Source organism: Equus quagga, chromosome 8 (assembly GCF_021613505.1).
Source record: "Equus quagga isolate Etosha38 chromosome 8, UCLA_HA_Equagga_1.0, whole genome shotgun sequence".
Lineage (NCBI taxonomy): Eukaryota > Metazoa > Chordata > Mammalia > Perissodactyla > Equidae > Equus > Equus quagga.
Genome location: NC_060274.1, coordinates 33,047,842 through 33,074,838, shown reverse-complemented (window position 1 = coordinate 33,074,838; position 26,997 = coordinate 33,047,842). Strand labels below are relative to the sequence as shown.

General features: G+C 37.2%; 1 protein-coding gene across 1 annotated transcript in view; it reads left to right on the top strand.

Moving 5' to 3' along the window:
* Window positions 1–26,997, top strand: part of COG5 (component of oligomeric golgi complex 5) — a 336,800-nt gene that overhangs the window by 267,587 nt on the left and 42,216 nt on the right. Inside the window, exons 15-16 of the mRNA XM_046670005.1 lie at window positions 15,013–15,123; window positions 16,658–16,720. Coding sequence (XP_046525961.1) covers window positions 15,013–15,123; window positions 16,658–16,720 — 174 coding nt within the window. The remainder of the gene's footprint in view (window positions 1–15,012; window positions 15,124–16,657; window positions 16,721–26,997) is intronic.

The following is a 26,997-nucleotide window of genomic DNA, read 5'->3' as shown; positions in this document are numbered from 1 at the left end:
CTGAAATTTCACAAGCTTGTAATCCATCATAACATTAATAAAAAAAATAAATAAATAAATAAAAAAAATAAAAAAAAAAATAACTGCCGTTATTAAGCATTATTGTGGCTTGGACTGTGCTAAGCCATTTACGTGTATTTTCTCATTTATTTTACAACAATCATATGAAATGGAAGTATCAATATCCACCACTACAAAATGTGGAAATTGAGGCTGAGAAAGATTAGTAGCATGCCCAGTATAGACTGCTAAAAATAGAATGCTGGCTAGCAAGTGTTGAGGCTAGCATTCAAACTCAGATTTAACTCTAGACCAAGCTTTAAAACTCTTGTATCTCGACACAAATGCATCTTTCTTTTTTATTTAAGAAAAGTGGGATTATGCTGTACATATTGATTTGTGATTTACTTATTCACTTTACAGTGACATAAAGATCTACATCTACTATTTTTCTACATGCATAATATATTTTATTTATGTATCATAGTTTCTTTAACTTCTGTGTTCCTAATGGGTACTGCCCTAGTCGATTTGGGCTGCTGTAACAAAATGCCGTGAACTAGGTGGCTTATAAACAGTAGCAATGTTTTAATCACAGTTCTGGAGGCTGGGAAGGCCTAGATCAAGGCACCAGCAGAGTCGGTGTCTGGTGAGAGCCGCCTTCCTGGTTCATAGATGGCTATCTTTTCCCTGTAACCTCACAGGTTGGAAAGGGCAAAGAGACTTTCTCTATAAAGGCAGGAGTCCCATTCATGAGGGCTCTGCCCTCGTGACCTCATCACCTCCCAGAGGCTCCGCCTCCTGATACCTTCACCTTGGGCTTAGGTTTCAATGTACGGTTGGGGGGATGCGGGGGTGGGGGGACAAACATTCAGATGACAGCAGATATTTAGATGGTTTAGTAGTTTAATTTAGAAATAACAGGGATTTAGCCTTGAGTTCTCACGTGTGAGTTATAAGCAATAGGATTTCCTTCTTCTACTAAGTGTTTAATTTAGTATGTGTCATGTGAATATCAGCCTTCTGGATGCTCTCTTGTGAAAATGAGATCAGTGTATTTTAGACTCTCTTCACTTAAAAATTCTTATTCATTTGTCTTGGCAACAATCGTGAAGTTGTAATTAATTTACTAAGTAAAATTTTATGTTCAAAATACACACACCTATAGATGTAGATATCGTGATATTTTACGATTGAACTGAACAAATTGATTATTTAATGGTGGTGTATTGGCGATTTGTTTCTGTATTTCTGAAATGTGACCTTTAGAAGAAAACATCACTAGACCTTGCTCTGGCAGTTTGGAATCAATGTTTTCCTTGTCCTCTGTATGTTAAAAGGAAATTAAAATATTAGTATATAAGGGAATTATTGTGGTACTTTTATAATTTATGACTTATAAATTGCCATATCAAAATTATAAGCAAATATACTAATAAGTATTCTTTTAAAAGGTAAATTGTTAGGGCTCTTTCCAACAATAACTATCATCTGATGGTTTCAGGGAATGGCATCTAGAATCTTAGTAAGTAAATGTCAAGTGTTATAAACTGTGAGAAAGTAGATTGGCATTTAATTAGGTTGCAGACCATTTGAAACAATAATAGGAATGACATTTAAGGGGAGGTTTCAACTTCAGTGCAGGTCAGTCGCTGTATATGAGGTCAATAGTTCTAGATGGCAGGGTTTTTTGTAAAGCTTTGTAAATATGCTCTTTATTCTTTGTATAATTTCATGAGTAATTTGGAGACTTGACATTCCTTTAGTAGAAGAAAACCTACATGTGTGATATTTAAATGGTGATATAGAAACATATCAGTGCAACATTTTTAGTTTTAAAAGAATTATTTAATGCAGATTTAAATGTCATCTACCTGGATCCTCCTCCATATAATATCATATGGTAGTAACCTATATTATTAACATTCACATGAATTAAAGATAATAAAAATATGAAGTCACTTAGAAGAGTTTCTATATTTTGTGCAAACAGATGAAACATATCAGTAGATTCTCCTGGACCAAATGCACTTTAGCCGTAGCACAAATACACTGGTCCTGCGGGGTTACATACCCTCTTAATTCTTTAGACAGCCTTCCACTCTCTTACCTCTATTCTTATGTTGGACTATTTTAGGATCACTCCTTCTTTCCTTTAAGATAGTTTTATGACTTGCTTCCCAGACTTGTAAGAGCTTGATTTTTCTAGGGCCTGTGGCAGGTCTGTAGGAGATCATGATGTGTATCTAAGATTCAGTAGGCCGTAGTGAACATAGAGAGAAATGTCAAACAATGGTTATTGTTTGTCATTAGGAAATATTTCAGGAGAAAGTCAAAAATTCAAAGTCATCAGTTAAAGTCTGTCAAAGTCTATATTAGTTATCTGTTGCCACAAGACTGATGCATAACAGACAACCACAACCTGAGTGATGTACGATAAGCATTTATTGCTCATGCTTCTCAAGGCAGATGGGGGGCAGCTAGGTGATTGCTGATCTTGGCTGGCTTTGCTCACAGCAGGCTGGCTGCAGATCGAGGCTGGCATTCCATAGTTAATACTCTGTTCTGCGTCTCTCTAATCCTGCAGCAGGCTATTCTGGGCTTGATCTCAGGGTGAAGGCAGAGGCACAAGACAGGAAGTATCTCCATAAGTCTGGCTCACCAAAACAACCCCTCCACAGTGCAATATTAAATAGCAAAGGATGTGGATGCAGAAAAGGATGAAGGTTTGGGACCGATTATGCCGTCTATCACAAAGCCTAATTGGGAGCATGACAATAACAAAAAAAGAGGGCTCATGAACTTTTCCTCCTTTTTTATGGCTGAATAATATTCCATTGTGTATTTATACCACATTTCATTTTTCCATTCATTTGTCCATGGACACTTAGCTTGTTCCCATGTCCTGGCTGTTGTGAATAATGCTGCTGTGAACATGGGGTGCAGATGTCTTTTCAAGACAGTGCTTTCATTTCCTTCAGATAAATACCTAGAAGTGAATTACAGTTAGAAATCTGATTTCCCAACTAAATAGGGCTCTCAGCAAAGACAGTGCTCACACATGGATCAAATTAACAAAAGTGAAAATAAGAAATGTGCATTTTTTGAGATTCCTCAAAAAATTAAAACTAGAACTACCATATAATCTGGCACAATAATAGCCTTCAAAGATTGGCAGTAATGACAAGGATTATTGAGCTCTGGGGAATTCGTATCCTTTTCCTTTCTCTCTCAAGCTTCCATAGAAAATGCTTCAGGAAAATATTGATGGTTTGGGAGCTTGTTACAAATTAGTGAGGGAAATACTTTATAGTCTTGTAAAGATTTCTGTGTGCTGATTTGGAAAAGTCTCTGAGATCTATTATTAGGCTAGAAAAAGACTATGAAAATAGTATATTTAGTAGTCGCATCTGTAAGTAAAATAGATATATAAATAAATACTGTTTTGTGCTTTTCTTTTTTTTCTCTGGAAAGTCACAACAAGAAACTGTTAGCGTATGATTCCATGGAGAATGGGACTCAGGATGTGAAGAGAGAACATTTGGTTTTGTTTTTTTTTTTTTGTGAGGAAGATTAGCCCTGAGTCAGCATCTGTGCCATTCTTCCTCTACTTTGTATGTAGGATGCCTCCACAGCATGGCTGATGAATGGAGTAGGGCTGCACACGGGATCCAAACTCACAAACCCGAGCTACCAAAGCAGAGCACATGGAACTTTGACCACTAAGACACAAGGCTGGCCCCTGAAGAGAAAACTTTTGATTTTCAATTTATACCTTTCAGTTAGTTCTGTTTCCATTTCTTCTATATGCAAGTTTTTAACAGAAGAAATAATTTAATTAGCACCCAGAGGGACTGGTCACACCAGGTGGGCCTGTGGAGGCAGGTACAAGTGGCTTAAGAGCCCATGGAAGTCTCGTAGCTGTTGAAGCAGATTGTGTCTGGACTTCGGTTCCACCACCATGCAATGTCAACTTCAACTCCAGAGCCTCTAGTTCTGAAGGCTCAGCTTCTTCAACCTTGCTCGTATGCCTGGATTCCTGGCACTGAGAGACTAGAGACCACATGCTCTCGCGCTCCTAGAATTCCTGTGACCCTGTCTAATATCCTTGAAACTCTACCACCTTAACTCTAGGTCACACCAGCCCTTGCAAAATAGGGTAAGGGCTTTGGCCTCCTGAATGAGGGGAAGCCATTTAATGGCAACTAAAATACAAGTCCCCATTAAAGTTTAAAATGAGGAACAGATCATGAATTTTAAAGCATTTTAAAATGCCTGTATGGTTCAGGAGGAATGTAAAGCCATAGGTACTTTGACTAAAGTTGGGTATAAATTTTAACACTTTAATTATGATCAGTGAAAGAATAAAAATAGTATGTATAACTTCTGAATGAATTGATGGAAAAAAAGGGTAAAAGAGAAAAATACTGGTTCAGCAAAAGGCTGACAAGTAAACAGAAGAAAAAGAAAAAGAAAATCACATAAAAAGTTCATAGTAAGATGGTTCCCAAATACATCATTAATCAAAATAAATGTAAATAGATTAAACTGGCCACTGACATGTCTCAGTTTGGATGGGCTCAATAACTAAATTTAGCTGTGTGTGATATATCTAAAACATTAGGACATATAAAGGATGAAAGTAAAGGAATGGAGAAAAATATTTCAGGCTAATACTAATTAGATATGAAAGCTCATGTAACTGTATTAACATCAGATGGAATAGACTCTAAGGCAAAAATCATTATTAGAGATTGGGGAAGGATGTCACAAAATGAGAAAAGGAACAATTTATTAGGAAGGTGTAAGGATTATGATACACCTTACAACACAGCCTCAGACTAATAAAACAAAATGGATAGAATTTCAGAGAGGAATTGACAAACCCACTATGAAAATGGGAGATTGTGAAGGTTAGGAGAACTAATCAGGCCACAGTAGAATGCTCCTCTTTAGAATTACTTCCATAAGACTTCTCAGACAATTATAGTCATTTGTGGCAGACAAACATGGAATGACATTATGGCCAGATTTTGCAAAATAAATTTCTCTCTTTTTTTTTGCTGAGGAAGATTCACACTGAGCTAACATCTGTTGCCAGTCTTCCTCTTTTTACCTGAGGAAGATTTGCCCTGGGCTAACATCTGTGCCAATCTTCCTCTTATTTTGTATGTGAGTTGCCGCCACAGCATGGCCGCCAACGAGTGGTGTAGGTCCACGCCCAGGAACTGAACCCAGGCTGCTGCAGCAGATCACACAGACCTTAACTACTAGGCCACCAGGCCAGCCCCAAAATAAATTTCTAATTATTTAGATAATTGTTGCTCTCAGTCAGATAATTAACTTTTTTTTTTCAAGTCTTGACATTATGAACACTACTATTAAGATTAATATACAGAGAGAGCCTCATTAGCTTGGAGTTCAATAATATAAATTTTTTTTATTATTAAGACTCGTTAAATTGAAATTTATCTTTGGGCTATATATAAAGAACTTCTTTGCTATGAAAATTCATAATGCATACAAGATTATAGGTTTAATTACATCAGAATTTGTATCTCTCAAAAACTGTGAAAGTACTAGTCTATATATAAATATATGAAGACTAATTATTCTTTTAAATTTTATTGGTTAACTTAGGCCTTAATAGTAGGATGCCGGTATTTTAGTTTTTCTGTATCCCTGTGGATAACAAACTCCCATTTCTTTTGTAAATTCTGTGGTTTAAAATTCAGTCTGTACCAAACCCAAATTACCCAAATCAAAGAGGCCTTATTCTCTATACTTTGTGGATCTATGAAGAATTTTCCTGTCAATTGATGAATTAGTCATAGTATTCATTATTGGAAAATAGGGAAAGCTCAGCATACCTGACAGTGAACAGTTCTCTCTTCAAAAAATTAAAAATACACAAACGTGTGATTCAATTAATTAACAAGGCCAATGTTTAGGAGTCAGTGATTGGTCATGGGTAGGTGGAAATTCCATCTGTTGTTCAAAAGCATAAGGCCCTTTAAAGAAAAATAAAGTAAAAGCTCCAAAGGAACCATTCTTAGCTAATTGTGCCTTCCCCCGCCCCTGTAGTTCCCAAATCCCGTGTGCCAGGTGGCGATTTTTGACTGAAAGGCCCAGAGCATGGGAGAACATCTGCAGGGGGTTAGAGAGGGGTGGCTTGATAAAGGGCTTTGTAACAGGAATGCAGGGTGTCTGAGCAACACAGCTTTGAATTACAAAAATGGTGATTACTCATCTCTCGTATATAGACAAGATTTTTTTTTGAGGAAGATTAGCCCTTAGCTAACATCTGTTGCCAATCCTCCTCTTTTTCCTGAGGGAGACTGGCCCTGAGCTGACATCCGTGCCCATCCCCCTCTACTTTCCAGGTGGGACGCCTCCCACAGCGTGGCTCTCCAAGCGGTGCCGTGTCTGCACCCGGGATCCGAACCCGCGAACCCCGGGCTGCCCAAGCGGAATGTGCGCACTTAACTGCTGCGACACTGGGCCGGCCCCAACAGGATTTGATTTGGTTTCCAGCTTTTTTGGTTCTATGTTGACCGTCCAAAAGGGAACCTGTCTCAAGCGATTGTCTCTTTGATAAGAGATTTGTGCGAAGGTTTAGTCTGATGTCAAGATGTAATATCACCACTGAATCTCTTCTACATGATTGTAGAATGTACCTATCCTTATTTTTAGGTAAAGAGATAAGTAGTAACACCTCTTTTTTTGTTGTTAATTAAGTAGTCAAATATTTGACAAATTCTGAAATATAAATAAGAACCAGGAAGGAAATAAAAACATCCTCTAACTGCTAGAGTAGATGTCACAATGTCCCTGCACTAGAGTCTACACTTAATTCCTAGGAAAGCCTCCCAGCTTTCATGTGCATAGTCTGCTTATTTTCCACTTTAGAGCAAGTTAGACCAAGATGAGGGGAGAGAAGAGAAGACCAAAGAGAGGAAACTTAGGAATGAGACACCTTAGGAATAAGAAAAGAGTTCATGAAATCATCAAAGTTTAAAGAAAAAGGAAATATAAAATTTCAAAACCTGTGGCAACCTAAGGCTGTTTAATGAGTGAAAGGGGCAAGCAGGCACGTATACCCCACTAAGTTGTAACAGAGTCGTTTGTAAAACAAAAAGGTGTAGTGGCACAAGAACACCACCCACTGTGACACTTGTGAACACTGATGGTGGTTAAGTAGACTTTGCCGTCTTAAGGTACATGTGTACCTTATTTATGAAAACAGAAAAGTGTGATGTACTGTAGAAAGATCTTCTTGAAAATACTTTCTGATAGTTTTAACACCTAAGAAAATTAGTTTCATTTGTCAGGGAAGTTTAGTTAAGTTTACAGCCAGGGAAGTGAAGGATTCCTGCATAAATCTACAGGTTTGTCCTTTGCTGTCCGTTACAGAAACGTGCCTTGCATCTGGATTCCAAATACCATACAAGTTCTAATGTAGTACACACTGTATTTAGTGTTACGGATGTTTGATAATTTAATTGTGAGTTTGTGTATATATTTATATAATGAGTTTTATAGGATAATTAGCATAGTATAATAAGCTAAGTGATATTTAATCATAATTCTATTTTTGTGTTCCTTAACCTGAACCAAGTAATCTAGAGTGAAAACATTTGATAAGTAAGTGTCAATAAAAATCATTATTTTCATCTGTGTCACAGATTAGTAGATCAAAAGAGATTATCTTTCCCAAAAACCTTCTTTTGGACAAGTAAACAGTAACCAAAGCGATTTATTTTCTCATATTATCTTTCAAGGATGGAGATTGCACATCTCTCGTTTTTGTAATGGATGAAATTATTTTCTATAACAATTTCTAAGTGTATTCTACAAGTGAACCTTTTAGATACTTTGTGGAATTCCACAGTGCCCTTTACTAATGTTTTGGTAACATTCCTCATTATGTAATGCTTCATACTATCTCTTAACATTTTTGCTTTCTTTCTTTCCAGTCTTTTTGTAAGAGCAAACTGCGGCATAGACAGATATGCTTTTTTTCTTACAGTTGACACTACAACATGAGCATCTTCTGTTGTTATTTGTTCCATCGTGTGTACTGCTAATATACCAAGGTTTTCCAATTTTTCTGTTTTATAGATAACACTATCTTTGTACATATAACTTTAATTTATTATCTTCATAGGCTATATTTCTAATAAGTGGAATATGTAAGGATAAAGCACTTTTGCAGCTGTTGGAATATATTGCTCATTAGCATCTCTTGACCTAGAAAACATTTAGTTAAACCATGGAATACGCTTAGAGGCCTTGGACCATATGTCTAGAAAAACCGCTAAGATGTAGAGCAGTGATCGCTGATCTGTTAAGAGTTCACCCCTCAGGTCAGGTCTAAGAGATTTCTAGTCACGGCCTGGAGTGCTGTGTTGCGAGGCCATAACAGGGCCCCAATGCATTACTGCTGTCTTCTGTATGCGTGGGAGTGAGGAATGACAATTGGAGAGCCAGATATTTGCCCTTTATACTTTTCACTAGAAATAATACTTTACATTTTGTGTGTACTTTTTTCTTTTCACTGTGAACCCCAAATTGAATAGAAAGCATATATTAGATCAAAAGATTTTGTCTTAATATAAATTTCACATTAAAAATTAATTTGGAGGGCTGGCCCCATGGCCTAGTGGTCAAGTTTGGCGCACTCTGCTTCAGTGGCCCAGTTTGGTTCCCAGGCATGGACCTACACCACTCTTTGGTGGCCATGCTATGGCAGCGACCCACATACCAAATAGAGGAAGATTGGCACGGATGTTAGCTCAGGGCGAGTCTTCCTCAGCAGAAAAAATTTTAATTAATGTGGTAAGTGTAATGCAAACAGGCTCACCCCTTTCAGAAAAATAACTAACTATAGATATAACTAAAGATTCATCAGAACTTATTTCAAAGTTTTTGTTAAAAATATCTGATTTGAGTATAAAAATGTTTTGATTTGTTTTCATTCAGGGAAGCATTGTAGATGAGTATAATTTCACATTGTTCTGCTCTAAACCTATGAAATTCTAATGCATGCTTTTTTCTCATTTGTGGTATGTATGCTTGAAGAAATACTTAGATTTATTATGAACAAGTCTACATAAAAAGGAGTTATCCTATAGTCTTGATGTTTCCTTAGCAGTAATGGAAATTATAGGTAAATGGAGTACTAATGGTATTTCTGTAGTACCTGAAAAGTAACTTGACATTCTCTAATTCATAACTAATCCATAAAGTATTTTCTTGTTCTTTTTAGACATTCTTCTGAGTCACCAAATTTATAATTCCCCCAAAGTAATTTTCAGTAGATTTTCTAAGTAGAAATTTAAAGCTGTCATCCAACTCTCCTCTTGAATTGTCAGTTTTAGTTCTTTTACTTCTAGCCCTCAGCTATGATGTTAGGGAGATCTTTGTCATTTCATTTGCAAGTTAATTATATAAAAACATGCTTCGTGTTAACTCTACAGCTTATCGTTGTTTCAAGGATTCAGTCTCAGTTATTTCTCACACATTGAGTTCACATAATGTTCCTAGTGAGCAGATGTACAGAATTAGAATTTCTGAAAAATATTTTCTTCAGATATTTAAATGTAAGAAGAAATAATGTCTTATCATTTGCACATAGGAACCATTTTAGTTATTCTTCTTTTTTTCTTTTCTCCCGAAATCCCCCCAGCACATAGTTGTGTATTTTTAGTTGTGGGTCCTTCTAGTTGTGGCATGTGGGACGCTGCCTCATCGTGGCCTGACAAGTGGTGCCATGTCTGCACCCAGGATCCGAACTGGCGAAACCCTGGGCCACAAAAGCAGAACACACAAACTTAACCACTCGACCATGGGGCCAGCCCCCATTTAGTTATTATTAAGGATTCCTTTAGCCTATGGATTTCCTCTCTTTCCGTGTTTGCAAGAGATTTTTAAAACTCAAATACAGCTCTTTTGGTTTCTGACATATTTCCAGATTGTATTAAATAGTGTAACATGATTCCCCAGATGTACATTTCTCATAGTTTAGGATGTTGAATCGCTTACCGCTCCCACCTTTCCAGTCCCTCAGTTCCTAATGCTTTACAGCCAAGGCTGTGTTTTTGCACCTCCATACAATCTTATTCATCTCAAGTAAGGTGGACTTTGAAAAACCAACAATGAGAAACCATTACTCTGGCCCTTCAGTCTTTCAACAGATACCCAGTGAGCATCTTCTATTTTAAGATGCCTTGCTGAACATGTACATGAATTAGTGAAAAGTCAATTTTAAGGAATTCAAATGAAGGGAATAACTTGAAACAATGAAAGTTAACGTGGCTCAAGGTGGGGAAGATTCTCAAGTCATTAGGAAGCGCCTACTTTGTGCAAGACCCTTTGTTACCACAACCCAGAAGGAGCCAGAATGCACTCTAACTCCAGGCAGCTGCACTGGCTTTTGGTCCTGTTTCCTCAGTCCTTATCTGTGCTTTCATCCCTAGCCAGTACTGAGCTGGGCTAGAGCTTGGAGGAGTGGGTTGTAGGACAGAAGCCCAAGCAAAGGGATAAGTGAGAAGAAAATAAGATCAAGACATAGAGTTATCTAGAGATAAAAATGGTAATACCTTACATTGCTAAGGCATTTTACAGTCTACAAAGGATACTTTAGTATGAACTGTATTATTAGTTGCATGTTACAGATGAAGAAATTGAAGCCATATGTCACTCAGCTACCAAGTGGTAGAGACAACTCTAGTGTTCATTTTATTACTGATGTTCTTAGAACAACAGGAGAATGGATAAAACCAACTCTGATAACTTCATACAATGGAATACCACGTAGCAATATAAAGGAACAAACATGGGTGAAAACCAAAAACCTTATGCTGAGTGAAAGAAGTTTTACATGCACATACACAAAAAACTTAATAGAAAGATATAGGCAAAACTAATCAAGGGGTGAAGTCAATAGTAACAAGTATACTGATGTCTGCATTTTATTTTCGGATGCATCAAAAATAGAAAATGGATAGAGGGTTGGATAACATAAGTAAAATCTAGGTGGTCAGTATATGGTGTTCAATGTACAAGTCTTTCAAGTGTTCATAATAAAATGTTAGAAAAAATAAATTATGCTCTATTTTTAATGTTTTTGAAAACAGTATGTATGAGCAAAAATTAAAATTTTTTTTCAGGAAGAACAACACAGTGGCAGCAGGGGCTGGCAAAAGACTGAATGAGCTGTGAAACATTGTCTTTGAAACTCTTTAAAAATATCTTTCCATACTGTCTCTGAGTATAGCCCGGCTGAGAGCCACGGCTAAGTGAACCAGAAGAGGGGGTTGACTGGGAAGTGGAATGAGGGAAGCTTGTGAAGTGACGTGGTCAGCGCTGCACAAGAAAAGCCATTTGTCAAAGCTCATTGAATTGTACACTTAATGTCTGCATTTCATCTTACCTAAATTTTACATTAAAAAGAAAATAAAGTAAATATTGAATTCTAGTTAATTATATGCATGCTTAAGTGTTTAGGTGAAGTACATATGCGTGTTTAACTGAAGTATACTGATGTCTGCAAATTATTTTGAAATGAATCAAAAATGTAAAATAAGTTGAAGGATGGATAGATATGTGATATAAAGCAAATTGCAGAATGTTAATTGTGAAATCTACGCTCTCAGTGTGTGAGTGTTCACTGTGTAGTTCTAACCTGAAGGAGAAGAGGACAAGGAACTGAGAGTCCAGGGTGTTGGAAGGACTATCTGTACGTCTGTTGAGTTAATCAAGAGTTACTGCAGGAGTGAGTAGCAATGAGTACACCTGGTACCCAGATCTTAGTCTGTAATACCACTCCCCACTAGAAGGACCCAGAACTCCTTGGAGATATGGCAGATTCCAGATAAAAGTATTGTATCAATGTAAATTTATGAAGTTGATAACTGAACTGAGGTTTTTTAAGAGACTGTCCCTATTCTTAGGAAGTACACACTGAAATATTTAGGGGTAAAGGGCCATAGTGTATGTATGATTTAGAAAAAAATTATTGTGACAGGAGTGGTGCTGGAGAGAGACACAGGATGCACTTAACCGATTATATTCTGTGCTGTAAAAGCAGGATAATAAAGAGCAGATTATCCTCCGTTTCCAATCTTCTAGTGTTATGTTTTCATTTTGATATTTAAATTTTGTTCTGTGTTTTTGGCACAAGTGATGTTTCATTTTTAGTTTTTTAATATTCTCAATGCTTTGCTGCTCTGCCTCTAGTATTTTCTTCATAGAGCTTTGTAGGTCTGTTTAACTTAGCCATCTTATCTTAACCTTAGTTTTCACGAGGCTCTGAGGGCATTCACCAGACAGCTCTTAAAGTCTGGGGATTCTTCTTTCTATACTTTTTAAAAACAGCTTTTTTTAAAAGCTCAAAGTATACAATTCAATGTTTTTTAGTATATTCACAATCAAATTTAGAACATTCCATCACCCCAAGAAGAAACCTCCTAACCATTAGGAGTCACTCCCCATTTGCTCCTCTTCCAACTGCCCCAAATCACTAATCTACTTTTCTTTCTCTTTGAGTTTGTTTATTCTGGATATTTCATATAAATGCAGTCATTTGATATGTGGCTTTTTGTGACTGGCTTCTTTTACGGAGAAAGTTTTCAAGGTTCATCCATGTCGTAGCACGTTATCAGAACTTCAGGCCTTCTTTTTGCTCAGTAATGTTCCATTGTATGGATATACTACATTTTCTTTATCCATTTATCCGTTGGTTGACATTTGGGCTGTGTACCTTTTTTCGGCTATTGTGCAATGGAGTAATGCTGCCAGGAACATTTGTGTGCAAGTTTGTGTGTGAACATATGTTTTTGTTTCTCTTGTGTGTACAACTAAGAGTCGAATTTGTGGGTATATGGCACTCTGTGTTTACCTTTGAGGAATGGCCAGAATGCTTTCTGGAGAGACTGCTCCATTTTACATTCCTGCCAGCAGTGTATGAGGTTTCCAGTTTCTCCACATTCTGGCCAACATTTGTTACCTGTGTTTTTGGTTATAGCATCCTAATGGCTGTGGAATGGACCTTTATATACTTTTAAACCCTAAAAATATGATCAGTCCTCAGTAACAAAATGATCTCCACCCTTTTCTAGCAGTAGACCTGTCTCTTCATTAAATATGGAATACATGAAATAAGTGGAAATGAGATATCCCATTTCGTTGTTAATTCTTCAAAATTGTTTGGAGAGAATCTCAAGAAAAGTAAGATAGATTGGATTTTAAAAAAATTGTACAGCTAGAACTCATAACTTTTAAATGCCCCTTATGGACGGATATGTCTTAAGCATCTGACCCTGGATCTTCCATAACCACTGATGCCACTGACCATTGCCACTTTAATCGCCGGAGTGGCTTGTTCAGGAGCCTTTCCCCCCTCACCGCAGCACAGAGCCCGTCGTCTGCTTTCTCACAGGAGCTCAGAGCTTCTGTTACTGCTTCACCACATTGGAGACTCAGGTGGATTTTGTGGGCTCTCCTGAGAGTCTAACCATTAATTCTTAACATAGTGTCCAAAGGAGAAATAGGCTTTTGTCAGACCACCGACTTACAAATGACGATTTTAGAACACAACTTGACTGCAAGTTGGTGACTGTGTGCACGAGGAAAAGCAAGATAAGCTGGAATTATTTACCCTGATAAAAAGCCTTATGTTGACTTAATAGCCATCATCATGGGTTGTAACTTTAGCAAAGGATTATTCCCTTTATTTTCACTGCAATTTTTACTGTTTTTTAAATTGCATTTTATTACCACAAGTAGGAATTGATAAAGTGGGAATTGAGTTTAATTTTGAAAATATATGTGTGTGTATGTGTGTTTATCAAAGGAAAGTAGATGGAAAAATAGTATTTCTTTCTCTCATACTTTATTTGGCTCACTATAACAAGGAGATGATGCTCTTAGTTTCGCCTCTCCTAAAAGGCTAGTTTTTCATGTTTCAGATCTACAACCACATCCATCACGTTATTTGGATCTTGGTTTGTTTGTTTTGATCAAGTTTATTTTATCTTTAAATAATAATTGCTATAGAGGATTGGATTGAAATCTGCTCAATATGAGAATGCTTTATACGTGGATTTGTTTTCTTAAATTGACCTATGATAGTTTTAGATTAACTCAGTAAAACATTCCATATCGTTTTCCCTAAAACTCATGCTTTTAGAGGTAAATTCAAAGTCAGGAGTAGAAAGTTCTTAATGCCACTCCTATTGGTCATCCCTATAATCTTAGGCAACTTCCTTTTTTTTTTTTTTCCTTTTTCTCCCCAAAGCCCCCCGGTACATAGTTGTGCATTCTTCGTTGTGGGTTCTTCTAGTTGTGGCATGTGGGACGCTGCCCCAGCGTGGTCCGATGAGCAGTGCCACGTCCGCGCCCAGGACGCGAACCAACGAAACACTGGGCCGCCTGCAGCGGAGCGCGCGAACTTAACCACTCGGCCACGGGGCCAGCCCCTAGGCAACTTCCTTTTTAAATTTTTTTTAATCTTTAAAAAATAAGAGTAGATCCTCTTTTCTCCACTTATTTCATTGGAGTATTATTATGGCTGTGGCTGTCAAATGTACATAGCATATAGGTTTATTTTTATTCCTTCCTCTCTCCTTCTCTTCCTTCCTTCTTTCTCTTTTTTTGATGCCTTATCCTGAGTTTGTGAATAGAAAAAAGACTCTTGACAGTTGCCAGAAGGTGTTCCCTGGGAGTCCTCTGCTGGTGTTTCACAATGACAGCACCCACTGGGCTTTTGGGTGACACGTGGCTCCGAGGTCCATCAGCCGTGCAGTATTGATGGAGGATGTGCTTCCTGTGCGGGACCGCTTGGGCCTCGCTTCCGTGGTGTTAGCTCTGCAGGGCTTCCCGGCTGTGCTGGAGTCCAAAGCTGGACCTGAATGCTTCCAGTTCACGTTCTCTTTGTCGGGGGGCAGACCTTCCCCCAGTTAAATAGGAACTGTCATTCTGGTCATTTCTGCTTGTGTTGAATTCTTACAGCTCTGCACGCAAGGAGATGCAAGTCAGGTGATTGGGCCTCTTACCGAAGGGCAGAGGAGAAATGTGGCGGTGGTGAATTCACTGTATAAGTTGCACCAATCCGTAACAAAGGTAACCTTTATCTTTATTGTGATTAAGTTCTTTTGACTTAATTTCAAGTTGTTCTTTCTTTTTGCCTCAAATTTGGACAACTTATGAATTATTATTTAACTTTTTGCAAAAGTATACAATGAAAATGTGATGACTAAAATAAGCTGATGAATTAAACTCTTTTTAAACAGTCTTTGATCCTGGCTTTTATTATTTGTGTGATGTTTTGTCTGTACATTTGATTTAAAACATGTGAACCATAGATCCTCAAGTTTGGTTGGTATAATTTATTGAAGAAATGATTTAAGGATAAATCATATGTGTTTCATACCTATTAAAAAGCATAATTTGATATCCTGTGGGTAGTAGTAAACTATAGCAAAGCTAATGACAGAATAAGAACTCTTAAGCCCTCCAATGCGTCAGAAAGATTCTGTCCTTTTTGCTTTAGCACAAAAAAGAGGGAGAGGAGCTGCGTTAAAAACAGTGAATTTTTATGATGTAATTACTGATGACTACTTGCAAGTAGGAAATATATATACTCTTTTTGCTTTGTTCTACTAATGCATTTTTAATAAATGACTGCCTTCATGTATTATGCCTAAGATGAACTATATTCATAATTACTAGGAAAGCAATGCTTTCAACCCCATCTTTGACTTTTGAGTAGCTTGTGTTTACTCTCTATGAACTCTTTTCGAAGCGTTTAGTAAGTAGGAAGATAAATGTTTAAAAGACCTGAAGGAAGTTCAGGTTAGATGATGTTCTTGAAAACTGCCCTCTAATATGAGCTTTAATATGCTAGATTGTATTTCAGAATATTTATAGGTGACTATTATTCATTTGCTTAAAATTTTTAATAGTCCTTTTATAGTTAGGGGTTTCCAAAAATGTGTATTTCACATCCTAGACAAAATGTATTTTAAAGGGTTATTAATGGGCAAATCTCAAAAAAGTAAATAACAAACAAAAGTAAATAGAGTAAATGATATATTTTCCATTTCCTATAATTATTACTCTAAGGCACCACAAGCAATGAAAGATTGTATGTATTTAGGCTGAGTTAAATGTCTTTATTGATACTTTCAAAATTTTCATAATGTTTGTATTGATTTGTAAAAAGGGAGGTGTTTGACGTGTATTTTAAAGACATTGAAAATTGCAGTCAGCCTAGAGAAAGTGAATTTTCTTAAAGAAATAAGTAAATATGGCTTTAGACTGACCTTTTCAAGTTAAAACTTTATAACTAAAACCTATCCAAACTGAATAAAGGAAAGCTAGCTCTTAGAATCCTTAATGTTTGCATTATTTGAAGTATATATTTGTTTTATACAGGAAAGAATTTTCACCATGCCTTAACTAATAAATACAAATGAATTTTTAAAACATTTCTGAGATATTATTCTCAGTAATATCTGAGATATTTCTGAGATATAATAATAACTATTTTATATGTGACTTGTGGAAACAGTTTTATCGTGCTATGGTCAAAATTCATATTTATAAAAATAAATAACTTAAGCAAAACTATAACTGCACCAAAACCTTGTTCTAGGTGGTTTCCAGCCAGAGCGCATTTCCTCCAGCAGCTGACCAAACGATAACTTCAGCCCTAAAGGTAAAAGAATTTAATTTACTCTTTAACTCTATAGATCAAAGTGGATTTTAGAATTTTTTGGATGAGGGAAGATGTCACATTTTGAAAATAATTCAGAGAGCGGCCCCGTGGCCGAATGGTTAAGTTCACGCGCTCCCCTTCGGCGGCCCAGAGTTTCGCCGGTTCGGATCCTGGGTGAGCACATGGCACCCCTCATCAGGCCATGCTGAGGCGGCGTCCCACATAGCACAGCCAGAAGGATGTATATACAGCTGTGGACTGGGGGGCTTTGGGGAGAAGAAGAAGGAAGAGAAAAAAGAAGATTGGCAACAGATGTTAGCTCAAGTGCCAATCTTAAAAAAAAAAAAATTTCAAAATCCTCTATGTATACCAAAAGTAGCATTTTGATAATTATCCTAAAGAGAGAGGACACATGTCTATTTATATTTTCTAGAGTTTAAAAATATAGCCTTTTGGTGTATACAGATTGTGTTCTACTTATGATAATTGTATCATAAGCAAAAGAAGCCAGAGTCTCACAGTATTCATCTTAGGGCAGTAGGGCCCAGTGTGATCCCAGTAAAGCGCTGGTTCTCCACCAGGGTGATTTTGTCCTAGAGGGGTTATTGAACAATATCTGGAGACATTTTTGATTGTCATGATTGGGGGTGAGGTGCTCTTGGCATCCAGTGCCAGGAATGCTTTTAGACAAACATCCTGCAATGCATAGGACAGCCCTCCACAACAAAGAATTATTGCGCCCAAAAGGTCAGTAATGCCTAGGTTGAGAAACTCTGATGTGTATCTGTAAGGTCTGAAAGCAGAGCAAGTTCCCATTTTTTTATATACTAACATAAATATACCTCCTTTCTAATGTTCAGGAAGTTTAATAAAAAATAATGTGGTATAAGATTGAAAGCCATGTAAGTTGACAATAGGTAACTTTTAAAAAAACAAGCAAATCATTTATTCTTATAATAGTAATAGATACCGATTCTTTAGCATCTGCTGCTTGCCAGTCATGTGCAATACAATCATGCGTCGCTTAACAACAGGTATACGTTCTGAGAAATGTGTCGTTTGGTGATTTTGTTGTGTGAACATCATAGAGTGTACTTACAGAAACCTAGATGGTACAACCTACTGCACATGTAGTCTGTATGGTGCTAATCTTATGGGACCACCATCGTATATGTAGTCCATTGTTGATCAAAATGTCATTATGCGGTACAGCTGTATATTGAAATATGACAGCACTGTTCAAGTTATATATTATTATCTATATTTTATATAACTTAAGCATAATAGCTTGCTCAAAGTCATGTAACTGGTAAACCCAGCCCTCACTGACTCAAAAGAGTCATGTCTGCTACACCTTGCCACCATCATTCATTTACTAAATATTTATTTAGTGCTTACTAAGCAAGTAACTAAAACCATACAGAAAGACTCTGGAGCCAAACTGCCTGTATAGGAATCCCATCTCAGCTGTTTCACTAGCTGTATGACCTCAGACAAGTTAATAAGGTTTTCTTGCCTTAGTTTCTGCATCTATAAAATGGTACGATATACCTACACAAAGGTAATAAATGTCAGCTATTAGACTAGATTTAGATAACTTGGGTAGAGTTAGAGAGAGATGAAATATTTAGATTCAGAGAGTAAAGAGGATACAAAGAAAGAACAATCACAGAGTGAGAAAGAAAATTGGAAGAGAATGATGTCGCAAATCCCAGAGGAGAAGGGAACTTCTGAGATCACATGCTGTCCATAAGTGACATGGAGGGGGTTCACAGGCCCCAGAACTTAAGGGCACTGAATTCATGAAAGAGGGCGAGAGGAGACGGTCTGTTTTCCCAGCGTAGTCAGAGGGCACCTGGGCGTTTTCTCTGCATCCTTTTCCCCACTGTGCTCATCTCATGATGATGAAATGTTAAAGCTGCCATAATACAATAATTGTTTTTAGTAAGAGTTGTCCAATTTATTGATGATCATAAAAATACCACAAAATCCAGCTAATATGACCACCCAAAAGGTCTTAACATTCTTGCTTCCAGGCAGGAAACGCATGTAGCCTCCTTTTCTGTAGTTCTGAGTTTTTTCCTTATCTTCTAGCGGTAGCTGTCAGACATTTTTTGATCACTACCCAAGATAAGAAATACGTTTTACTTTGTGACCCTATACACAAAAGCATTTATAAGTATATACACACATATATAATTGTATATATATATATAGGATATACACTATACACATTTCTATAATTGAAACAAAGATGTCACAAAATAATGCTTTTCCTTATTTTTGTTTGTTTGTTTGTTTGTTTATTTTGGTGAGGAAGATTTGCCCTGAGCTAACATCCGTTGCAAATCCTCCTCTTTTTTTGTTTGAGGAAGCGTGTCCCCGAGCTAACATCTGTGCCAGTCTTCCTCTCTGTGGGAAGACTGTGGGACGCCTCCACAGTGTGTCTGGCGAGCGGAGTAGGTCCACATCTAGGATCCGAACCTGCGAACCCGGGCCACCAAAGTGGAGTGCGAGGAACTTTAACCACTCGGCCACAGGGCTGGCCCCCTTTTCCAATTTTTTTTTAGTCTACTCTGATATTTTCTATACTCATCTGTTACTTTTTAGAAACAGTCTCATAGTGATCCATTAAGTTGATTTTTTTAACCCCTAAGGATCACAACTTATAGTTTGAGAAAGTCCATTCTGTAGGTTTAGACAAACTGGCTACCCTTTGCCTCATGATAAAAATCTGCTTGACAGGGGCTGGCCCCGTGGCCGAGTGGTTAAGTTCACGCGCTCCGCTGCAGGCGGCCCAGTGTTTCGTTGGTTCGAATCCTGGGCGCAGACATGGCACTGCTCATCAAACCACACTGAGGCAGCGTCCCACATGCCACAACTACAAGGACCCACAACGAAGAATATACAACTATGTACCGGGGGGCTTTGGGGAGAAAAAGGAAAAAATAAAATCTTTAAAAAAGAAAAAATCTCCTGGACAAGTTAAAAATAGAAATTCCTTGGAGACTAATTCAGAAGTGGGTGGACTCTGAATCTGTATTTATAACATACAACGAAGGTTACTCCGCGTATGAGTCAGTGTGGGCTGGGGCTCGAGGCAGCGCGGGGAGAACTGCCCTGAGGCTGGGGTTTGCTGGCCGGCAGCGGGGTCTCGTGTGAGTGGGTGCCACCGCCCGCGGAGGCATCGCCGGTGCTGCCTTTGAGAACCGGCTAAGAGAAGACTCCCTCAAGGCCCTCCTGCAGTGGCCCTGCCAGTTCGAGACTTAATTGCTTATGTTAACACAATTCAGTGAAACAGTTTTGACCTTGCTTTTTAGTTAAATCTTATAAAAACCCCTCCGACTTAAATAAAAAAAAGAGAACCTTGAATTTCATAAAATTGTAGGAAACTTACTACATCACTTTGAATTAGGGATAGAATGTTTTGATGCTTGAATGACTGCAACCCAAGAACCAAACACTTATGTGCTTTTATTATTTGATAGAGAAGATATTAAACATACTTTTTTCTTATTAAAAATTATAGGTAAAGACACATGATAGTCTTTTCTTCTCTACTTCATTGAGATTTCATCCAAAATCAAATGTTATTTCAGGGTTGAGGTTCCTTATCTCATATTATAAGCATCATCTAGTATGTTGTGGATGGTATAGTTAACATTAATTAGTGTACATTTAGAGTCATTTCCGTATAACTACTTCAGGTATAAGTAGCACTTAAACACCTTGGCCCAGTAATTCTGATCCTTTTTTTACTGAGATTTTCTTGTGTAGACAGTGATTGTATTGCTAAATTTATATATGATAAGTATTCATTTCTCTCTTATTGTGTGGGTTTCATGTTCTATATAAGGGAATATTCCAGATTGCTGAGGCTTCAGTATTTTTGCAATCTTAGCTATTTTAGGTACATTTTAAAACATGTATGATGCACTTCCCTGCTTTTAAAGAGCTTATGAAAACTAATCTGGCCTCCTGTCTCTGTTTCCTCTGGGAGTTGTTAATCCTCGACCCATCCTTTAAATGTAGGCATTCCCCAAGATGCTCTCTTCTCTTCCTGTTTCTTATTTTCTGTAAATGGGAAACCCCACCCAGCTATAAAGTTTTCTGTGTAAACCATCACATCAAATACAAATAGAGACAGTTTTATTTCTTCCTTTCACATCTTTATGCCTATTTTTTCATGCCTTGTTTCACTGGTTAGGCCCTCTTATATAGCGTTGAATAGAACTGGTGAGAATGGACGTTGTTGACTTGTTCCTGACCTGGGGTAAAGCACTCAATATTTTACTATTTTAAGCATGATGTGAGCTATAGGTTTTTATTAGATAACCTGTATTAGATTAAACAAGTTCCCATCTATTCCTACTTTACTGAGACTTTTTTTTATTATAAATGGTGGTGTTTTATGAAATAGCTTTTTTTTGCATCTATTGAAATGATCATATGACTTTATTCCTTTATTTTGTTAATAAAATGAAACAATCTCTCTCTCTCTCTTTTTTTTTTTGGTGAGGAAGATTGGCCCTGAGGTAACGTGTGTTGCCAGTCTTCCTCTTTTTGCTTGAGGAAAATTGTCCCTGAGCTAAGATCTGTGCCAATCTTCCTCTATTTTGTATGTGGGACACCGCCACTGCATGGTTTGACGAGCAGTGTGTAGGCCCCCGTCCGGGATCTGAACTGGTGAACCCCTTTGGGCTGCCAAAGCAGACTGCGCGAACTTAACCACTATGCCACTAGGTCACCCCCTTCTTTTTTTTTAATTCAAGTATAATCGACATACAATATTATATTAGTTTCAGGTATATGACATAGCGATTCACTATTTCTTTATGTTACAAAATGATCACCACAACAAGGCTAGTGACTATCTGTCACCATACAAGGTTATTCTGAATTACTGGCTATATTCCCTATGCTGTACACTACATCCCTGTGACTCATTTACTTTATAACTGGAAGTTTGTGCCTCTAATCTCCTTCACCTATTTCACCCATCCCCCTCCCCTCCCCTCTGGTGACCACCAGTTCTTTCTTTGTATCTATGAGTTTCTTTCTGTTTTGTTTTGTTTTTTAGGTTCCACATATAAGTGAAATCATACAGTATTTGTCTTTCTCTGACTTATTTCACTTAACATAATACCCTCAATGTCCATTCATGTCACATATGGCAAGATTTCATTCCTTTTTTAGGGCTGAGTAATATTCCTGTGTGTGTGTGTGTGTGTGTGTGTGTGTGTGTGTGTGTGTGTATCACATCTTCTTTATCCTTTCATCTAATGATGGGCACTTTGGTTGCTTCCACATCTTGGCTATTGTAAATAATGCTGCAATGAACAAAGGGGTGCATATATCTTTTCAAATTAGTGTTTTATTTTCTTTGGATAAATACCCAGAAGTGGAATTGCTGGATCATATGGTAGTTCCGTTTTTAATTTTTTGAGGAACTTTCATACTGTTTTCCATAGTGGCTGTGCTAGTTTACGCTCCCGCCAACAGTGTACAAGGGTTCCCTTTTCTCCACATCCTCATGAACACTTGTTATTTCTTATCTTTTTGATAATAGCCATTCTAACAGGTGTGAGGCAATATCACATTGTAGTTTTGATTTGCATTTCCCTGATGATTAGTGATGTTTAACATCTTTTCATGTGTCTCTTGGCCATCTGTATGTCTTCTTTGGAAAAATGTCTATTCAGGTCCCCTGCCCATTTTGTAATGGGATTGTTTATTTTTTTGTTGTTGAATGGTATGAGTTCTTTATATATTTTGGATATTAACCTCTTATCAGGTATATGATTAGCAAATATTTTCTCTCATTCAGTAAATTGCCTTTTCATTTTGTGGTTGGTTTCCCTTACTGTGTGAAAGCTTTTTAGTTTGATGTAGTCCCATTTGTTTATTTTTGCTTTTGTTGTCCTTGCATGAGGAGACATAACCAAAAGTATATTGCTAACATCGATGTCAAAGAGTTTACTGCCTGTGTTTTCTTCTAGGAGTTTTGTGGTTTCAGGTCTTACATTTAAGTCTTTAATCCATTTTGAGTTTATTTTTGTATATCGTGTAAGAAAGTGGTCCAGTTTCATTCTTTTGCATGTAGCTGTTCAGTTTTCCCAACATTTATTAAAGAGACTGTCTTTTCCCCATTGTATATTCTTGCCTTCTTTGTCATGGATTAATTGACCATGTAAGTGTGGGCTTATTTTTGGTCTCTCTGTTCAGTTCCATTGGTTTATGTGTCTGTTTTTGTGCCAGTATCATTCTGTTTTGATTATTATAGCTTTGTGCTATAGTTTTAAATCAGGGCGCATGATGCCTCCAGCTTTGTTTTTCTTTCTCAAGATTGCTTTAGCTATTTGTGTTCTCTTATATTTCCATACAAATTTTAGGATTATTTGTTCTAGTTCTGTGAAAAATGCCATTGGTATTTTGATAGTGATTGCATTGAATCTGTAGATTGCTTTGGGTAGTGTGGCTAATTTAACGATATTAATTCTCCAATCCATAAGCACAGTATATCTTTTCATTTATTTGTGTCATCTTCAATTTCTTTCATCAGTCTTACAGTTTTCATAGTACAGGTCTTTCACCTGCTTGGTTAAATTTATTCCTAGGTTTTAGGGGTTTTTTTGAGGCAATTTTAAATGGGGCCAGTTTCTTAATTTCTCTTTCTGATTTTTTTTATTGGTATATAGAAACACAACATATTTTCTGTATATTAATTTCATATCCTGCAACTTTACTGAATTCATTATTTCTAATAGTTTTTTTGTGGAGTCTTTAGAGTTTTCTATGTATAGTATCATGTCATCTGCAAATAATGACAGTTTTTCTTTTCCAATTTGGATGCTTTTTCTTTCTTTTTCTTGTATGCTGTGTCTAGGACTTTCAGTACTATGTGGAATAAAAGTGGCGAGAGTGGGCATCCTTGTTCCTGATCTTAGAGGAAATCCTTTCAGCTTTTCACTGTTGAGTATGATGTTAGCTGTGAGCTTGTCATATATGCCCCGTACTATGTTGAGATATGTTCCCTTTATACCCACTTTGTTGGGAGTTTTTATCATAAATGGATGTTGAATTTTGTCAAATTCTTTTTCTGCGTCTGTTGAGATGGTCCTTTGATTTTTATCCTGCGTTTTGTTAATGTGGGGTATCATGCTGCTTGATTTGCAGCTGTTGAACCATCTTTGCATCCCTGGGACAAATCCCACTTGATCATGGTGGATGATCCTTTTAATGTATTCTTGAATTCAGTTTGCTAATATTTTGTTGAAGATTTTTGCATCTATGTTCATCAGGGATATTGGCCTGGAATTTTTTTTTTTTCTTCTTGATAGTGTCTTTGTCTGGTTTTGGTATCAGGGTGATGTTGGCCTCGTGGAATAAGTTTGCGATCATTCTTTCCCTTCAATTTTTTGGAATAGTTGAGAAGGGTGGACATTAACCCTTCTTTAAATGTTTGGTAGAGTTCACTTGTGAAGCCGTCTGGTTCTGGACTTGTGTTTATTGTGAGCTTTTGGATTGCTTATTCAATTTCATTACTAGTAAGTCATCTGTTCAGATTTTCTATTTTTTCCTGATTCAGTCTTAGAAGATTGTATGTTTCTACGAATTTATCCATTTCTTCTAAGTTGTCCAATTTGTTGGCATATAATCATTTGTAGTAATTTCTTCTGATCCTTTGTATTTCTGTCAGTTGCAACATCTCCTCTTTCATTTCTGATTTTGTTTATTTGGGCCATTTATCTTTTTTTTTGGTGAGTCTGACTAAAGGTTTATCAATTTTGTTTATGTTTTCAAAGAACCAGCTCCTAGTTTCATTGATCTTTTCTCTTGTTTTTTCAGTCTTTATTTCATTTATTCTCACTCTGATCTTTATTATTTCCTTCCTTCTACTAACTTTGGGCTTTGTGTGTCCTTCTCTTTCTAGTTCCTTGAGGTGTAAGTCCAGGTTGTTTATTTGAGGTGTTTCTTGAAGGAGGCCTTTATTGCTGTGAACTTCCCTCTTGGAACTGCTTTTGTTGCATCCCATAGGTTTTGGTACATGTCATTTCCATTTTTATTTCTTTCAAGATATTTTTTGATTTCCTCTTTAATTTCTTCATTGACCCATAGGTTGTTTAGTAGCATGTTGTTTAGCCTTCACATGTTTATGTTTTTTCCAGTTTTATTCTTGCCTTTTTGTCTGTTATGATAATCTCTGCATTTTAATTGGAGTGTTTAATCCATTAACATAATATTATTATTAATAAGGTTTTATTTAGGTGTATAGTTTTATTATTTCTTTTTTGTTTGTCCTTTCTGTTTTATTCATTTATTTTGATTTCCTCTTTTCTTCCTTTTCTACCTTGTTTTGGATTATTTGAAATTTTTTTTGAATTGCATTTTAATTTACTTATTAGATTTTTGTCTGTACTTCTTTGTTGTTTTCGTCGTTCATCTGTGGATTGCCATGCATATCCTTAACTTTCCACAGTCGTCTTCTCAGGGTTAATATTGTACCATGTCATGTAAAATATGGAAACATTGTAGAAGTATATCTACATGCATGTAATGCAATAGTTTTAGTTTAAAATTTGCATGTAGTTTTCTTTCCCATTTTCAATCACTCTGCTGAGATGTCCTATTATTTTTTTATTGTGAGCATTTTTTTATTTTACCTCACTGTGGTGGTTTTCTAATAATGGTAGGGTCTGGATCATCTCAGCGTTGGCAGCTGTTGATTATCTTTTCCCTTGAGAGCTGATAACATTTCCCAGCTTTTTGTGTATGTAGTGTAGGGGAGGAAGACAATTCCTCTACCCTTTAGGTCCTTCTGGCTGGCCTAAGAATTAAATTGACACGAGACAGAGTAACAGGAGAAAACAAAACAAAGTTTAATAACATATATACATGGGAGAAACCCAGGAAAACTGAATAACTCAGCAAACTGGCCAAAGCCACCACCTTAAATATCATCAAAGGAGGACCCTGGCGGTAGTGGTTTGGTTCCTCAAACAGGAAGAAGCCAATTTACATGGAGATGGAAATGCAAATGTTTGATAAACAAGTGTTTGCTGGGCCACCTATAGACAATGTGACTGGAGAGACAGAACTTTGATAAAAATGGGCTTGCTGGTGCCTTTCTGTCTATCATACCCATTTTACATTGTACTGTAGCTAGCTTATGGTAATAGCTCCTTCCTGGAACAGGCTTTCTATCTCAAATTCTTTTAGGCAGTTACGGGGAAGGTCAAAGTTTCCCTCACAGTCTTTTGTTCTTAAAAATGGTCAAGCCAAAGAGACACGCTTTGGGGTGGCCAGTTCTGATCCCCCACAGTAGTAGTTTTTAATATGTCCTGGACATTGCGAATGTTATGTTGTGTAGACTCAGTACTTCTTTATATTGCTGCTGAGAGTGTTGGTGATTTTTCTTTAGAAGACAGTTAGCTTGATTAGGCTCAAATTGTACACTGTCATACCTGCACTTTGCCCTAGCTCAGATCTCAGTTCAGCTCTTTAAACCTTAGCTGCAAGCCACCTTTAGTTTGCTCTGCACCTGCTGGTTGATGAGTCAGCTGAAGACTACTGCTGGGTGTAAATATGGAATTAGGCATTCTTCTCTGGCTCTCTCCTTTCTGAGGTTCCCCTCTCACTGTCCCATAGCCCTGGTTGAACCAGCGCTCCTTTTCCTTGTTCCTTTGGCCTGAAAAGCTGCAGGTTTTGTTTTGTTTTCCTCTCAGAATTTTAGCCTCTCAGCCTTGCCACTACCGTGACTGTAGTTGCTCTTAGAGCAAAGTCACAAAAATGGACAACTCTGGGGCCAGCCATGTGGCCAAGTGGTTAAGTTCACGTGCTCTGCTTCGGCAGCCCAGGGTTTCGCCAGTTAGAATCCTGAGCACGGACATGGCGCTGCTCATCGGACCATGCTGGGGTGGCATCCCATGTGCCACAACTGGAAGGACCCACAACTAAAAATACACAACTATGTACCGGGGGACTTTGGGAGAAAAAGGAAAAATAAAATCTTTAAAAAAAAAAAATGGACAACTCTCTTCTGGTTGCTTGCTCTAGATTTTCACACCCCCTAAAACTACCTGCTTTGTTTCATCTCCAGAATCTTCCAGTACTTTTTTTGTTTGTTTTGTTTTTGGTATTTTTTCACATAATTATTTGTTGGAGGATCTGTAGTTAGACACTCATTCCTTCGTACCAGATAAGAAAACCTCCCCTTTCTTCTTTTTTTTTTTTTTTTTATTAATGTTATGATGGATTACAAGCTTGTGAAATTTCAG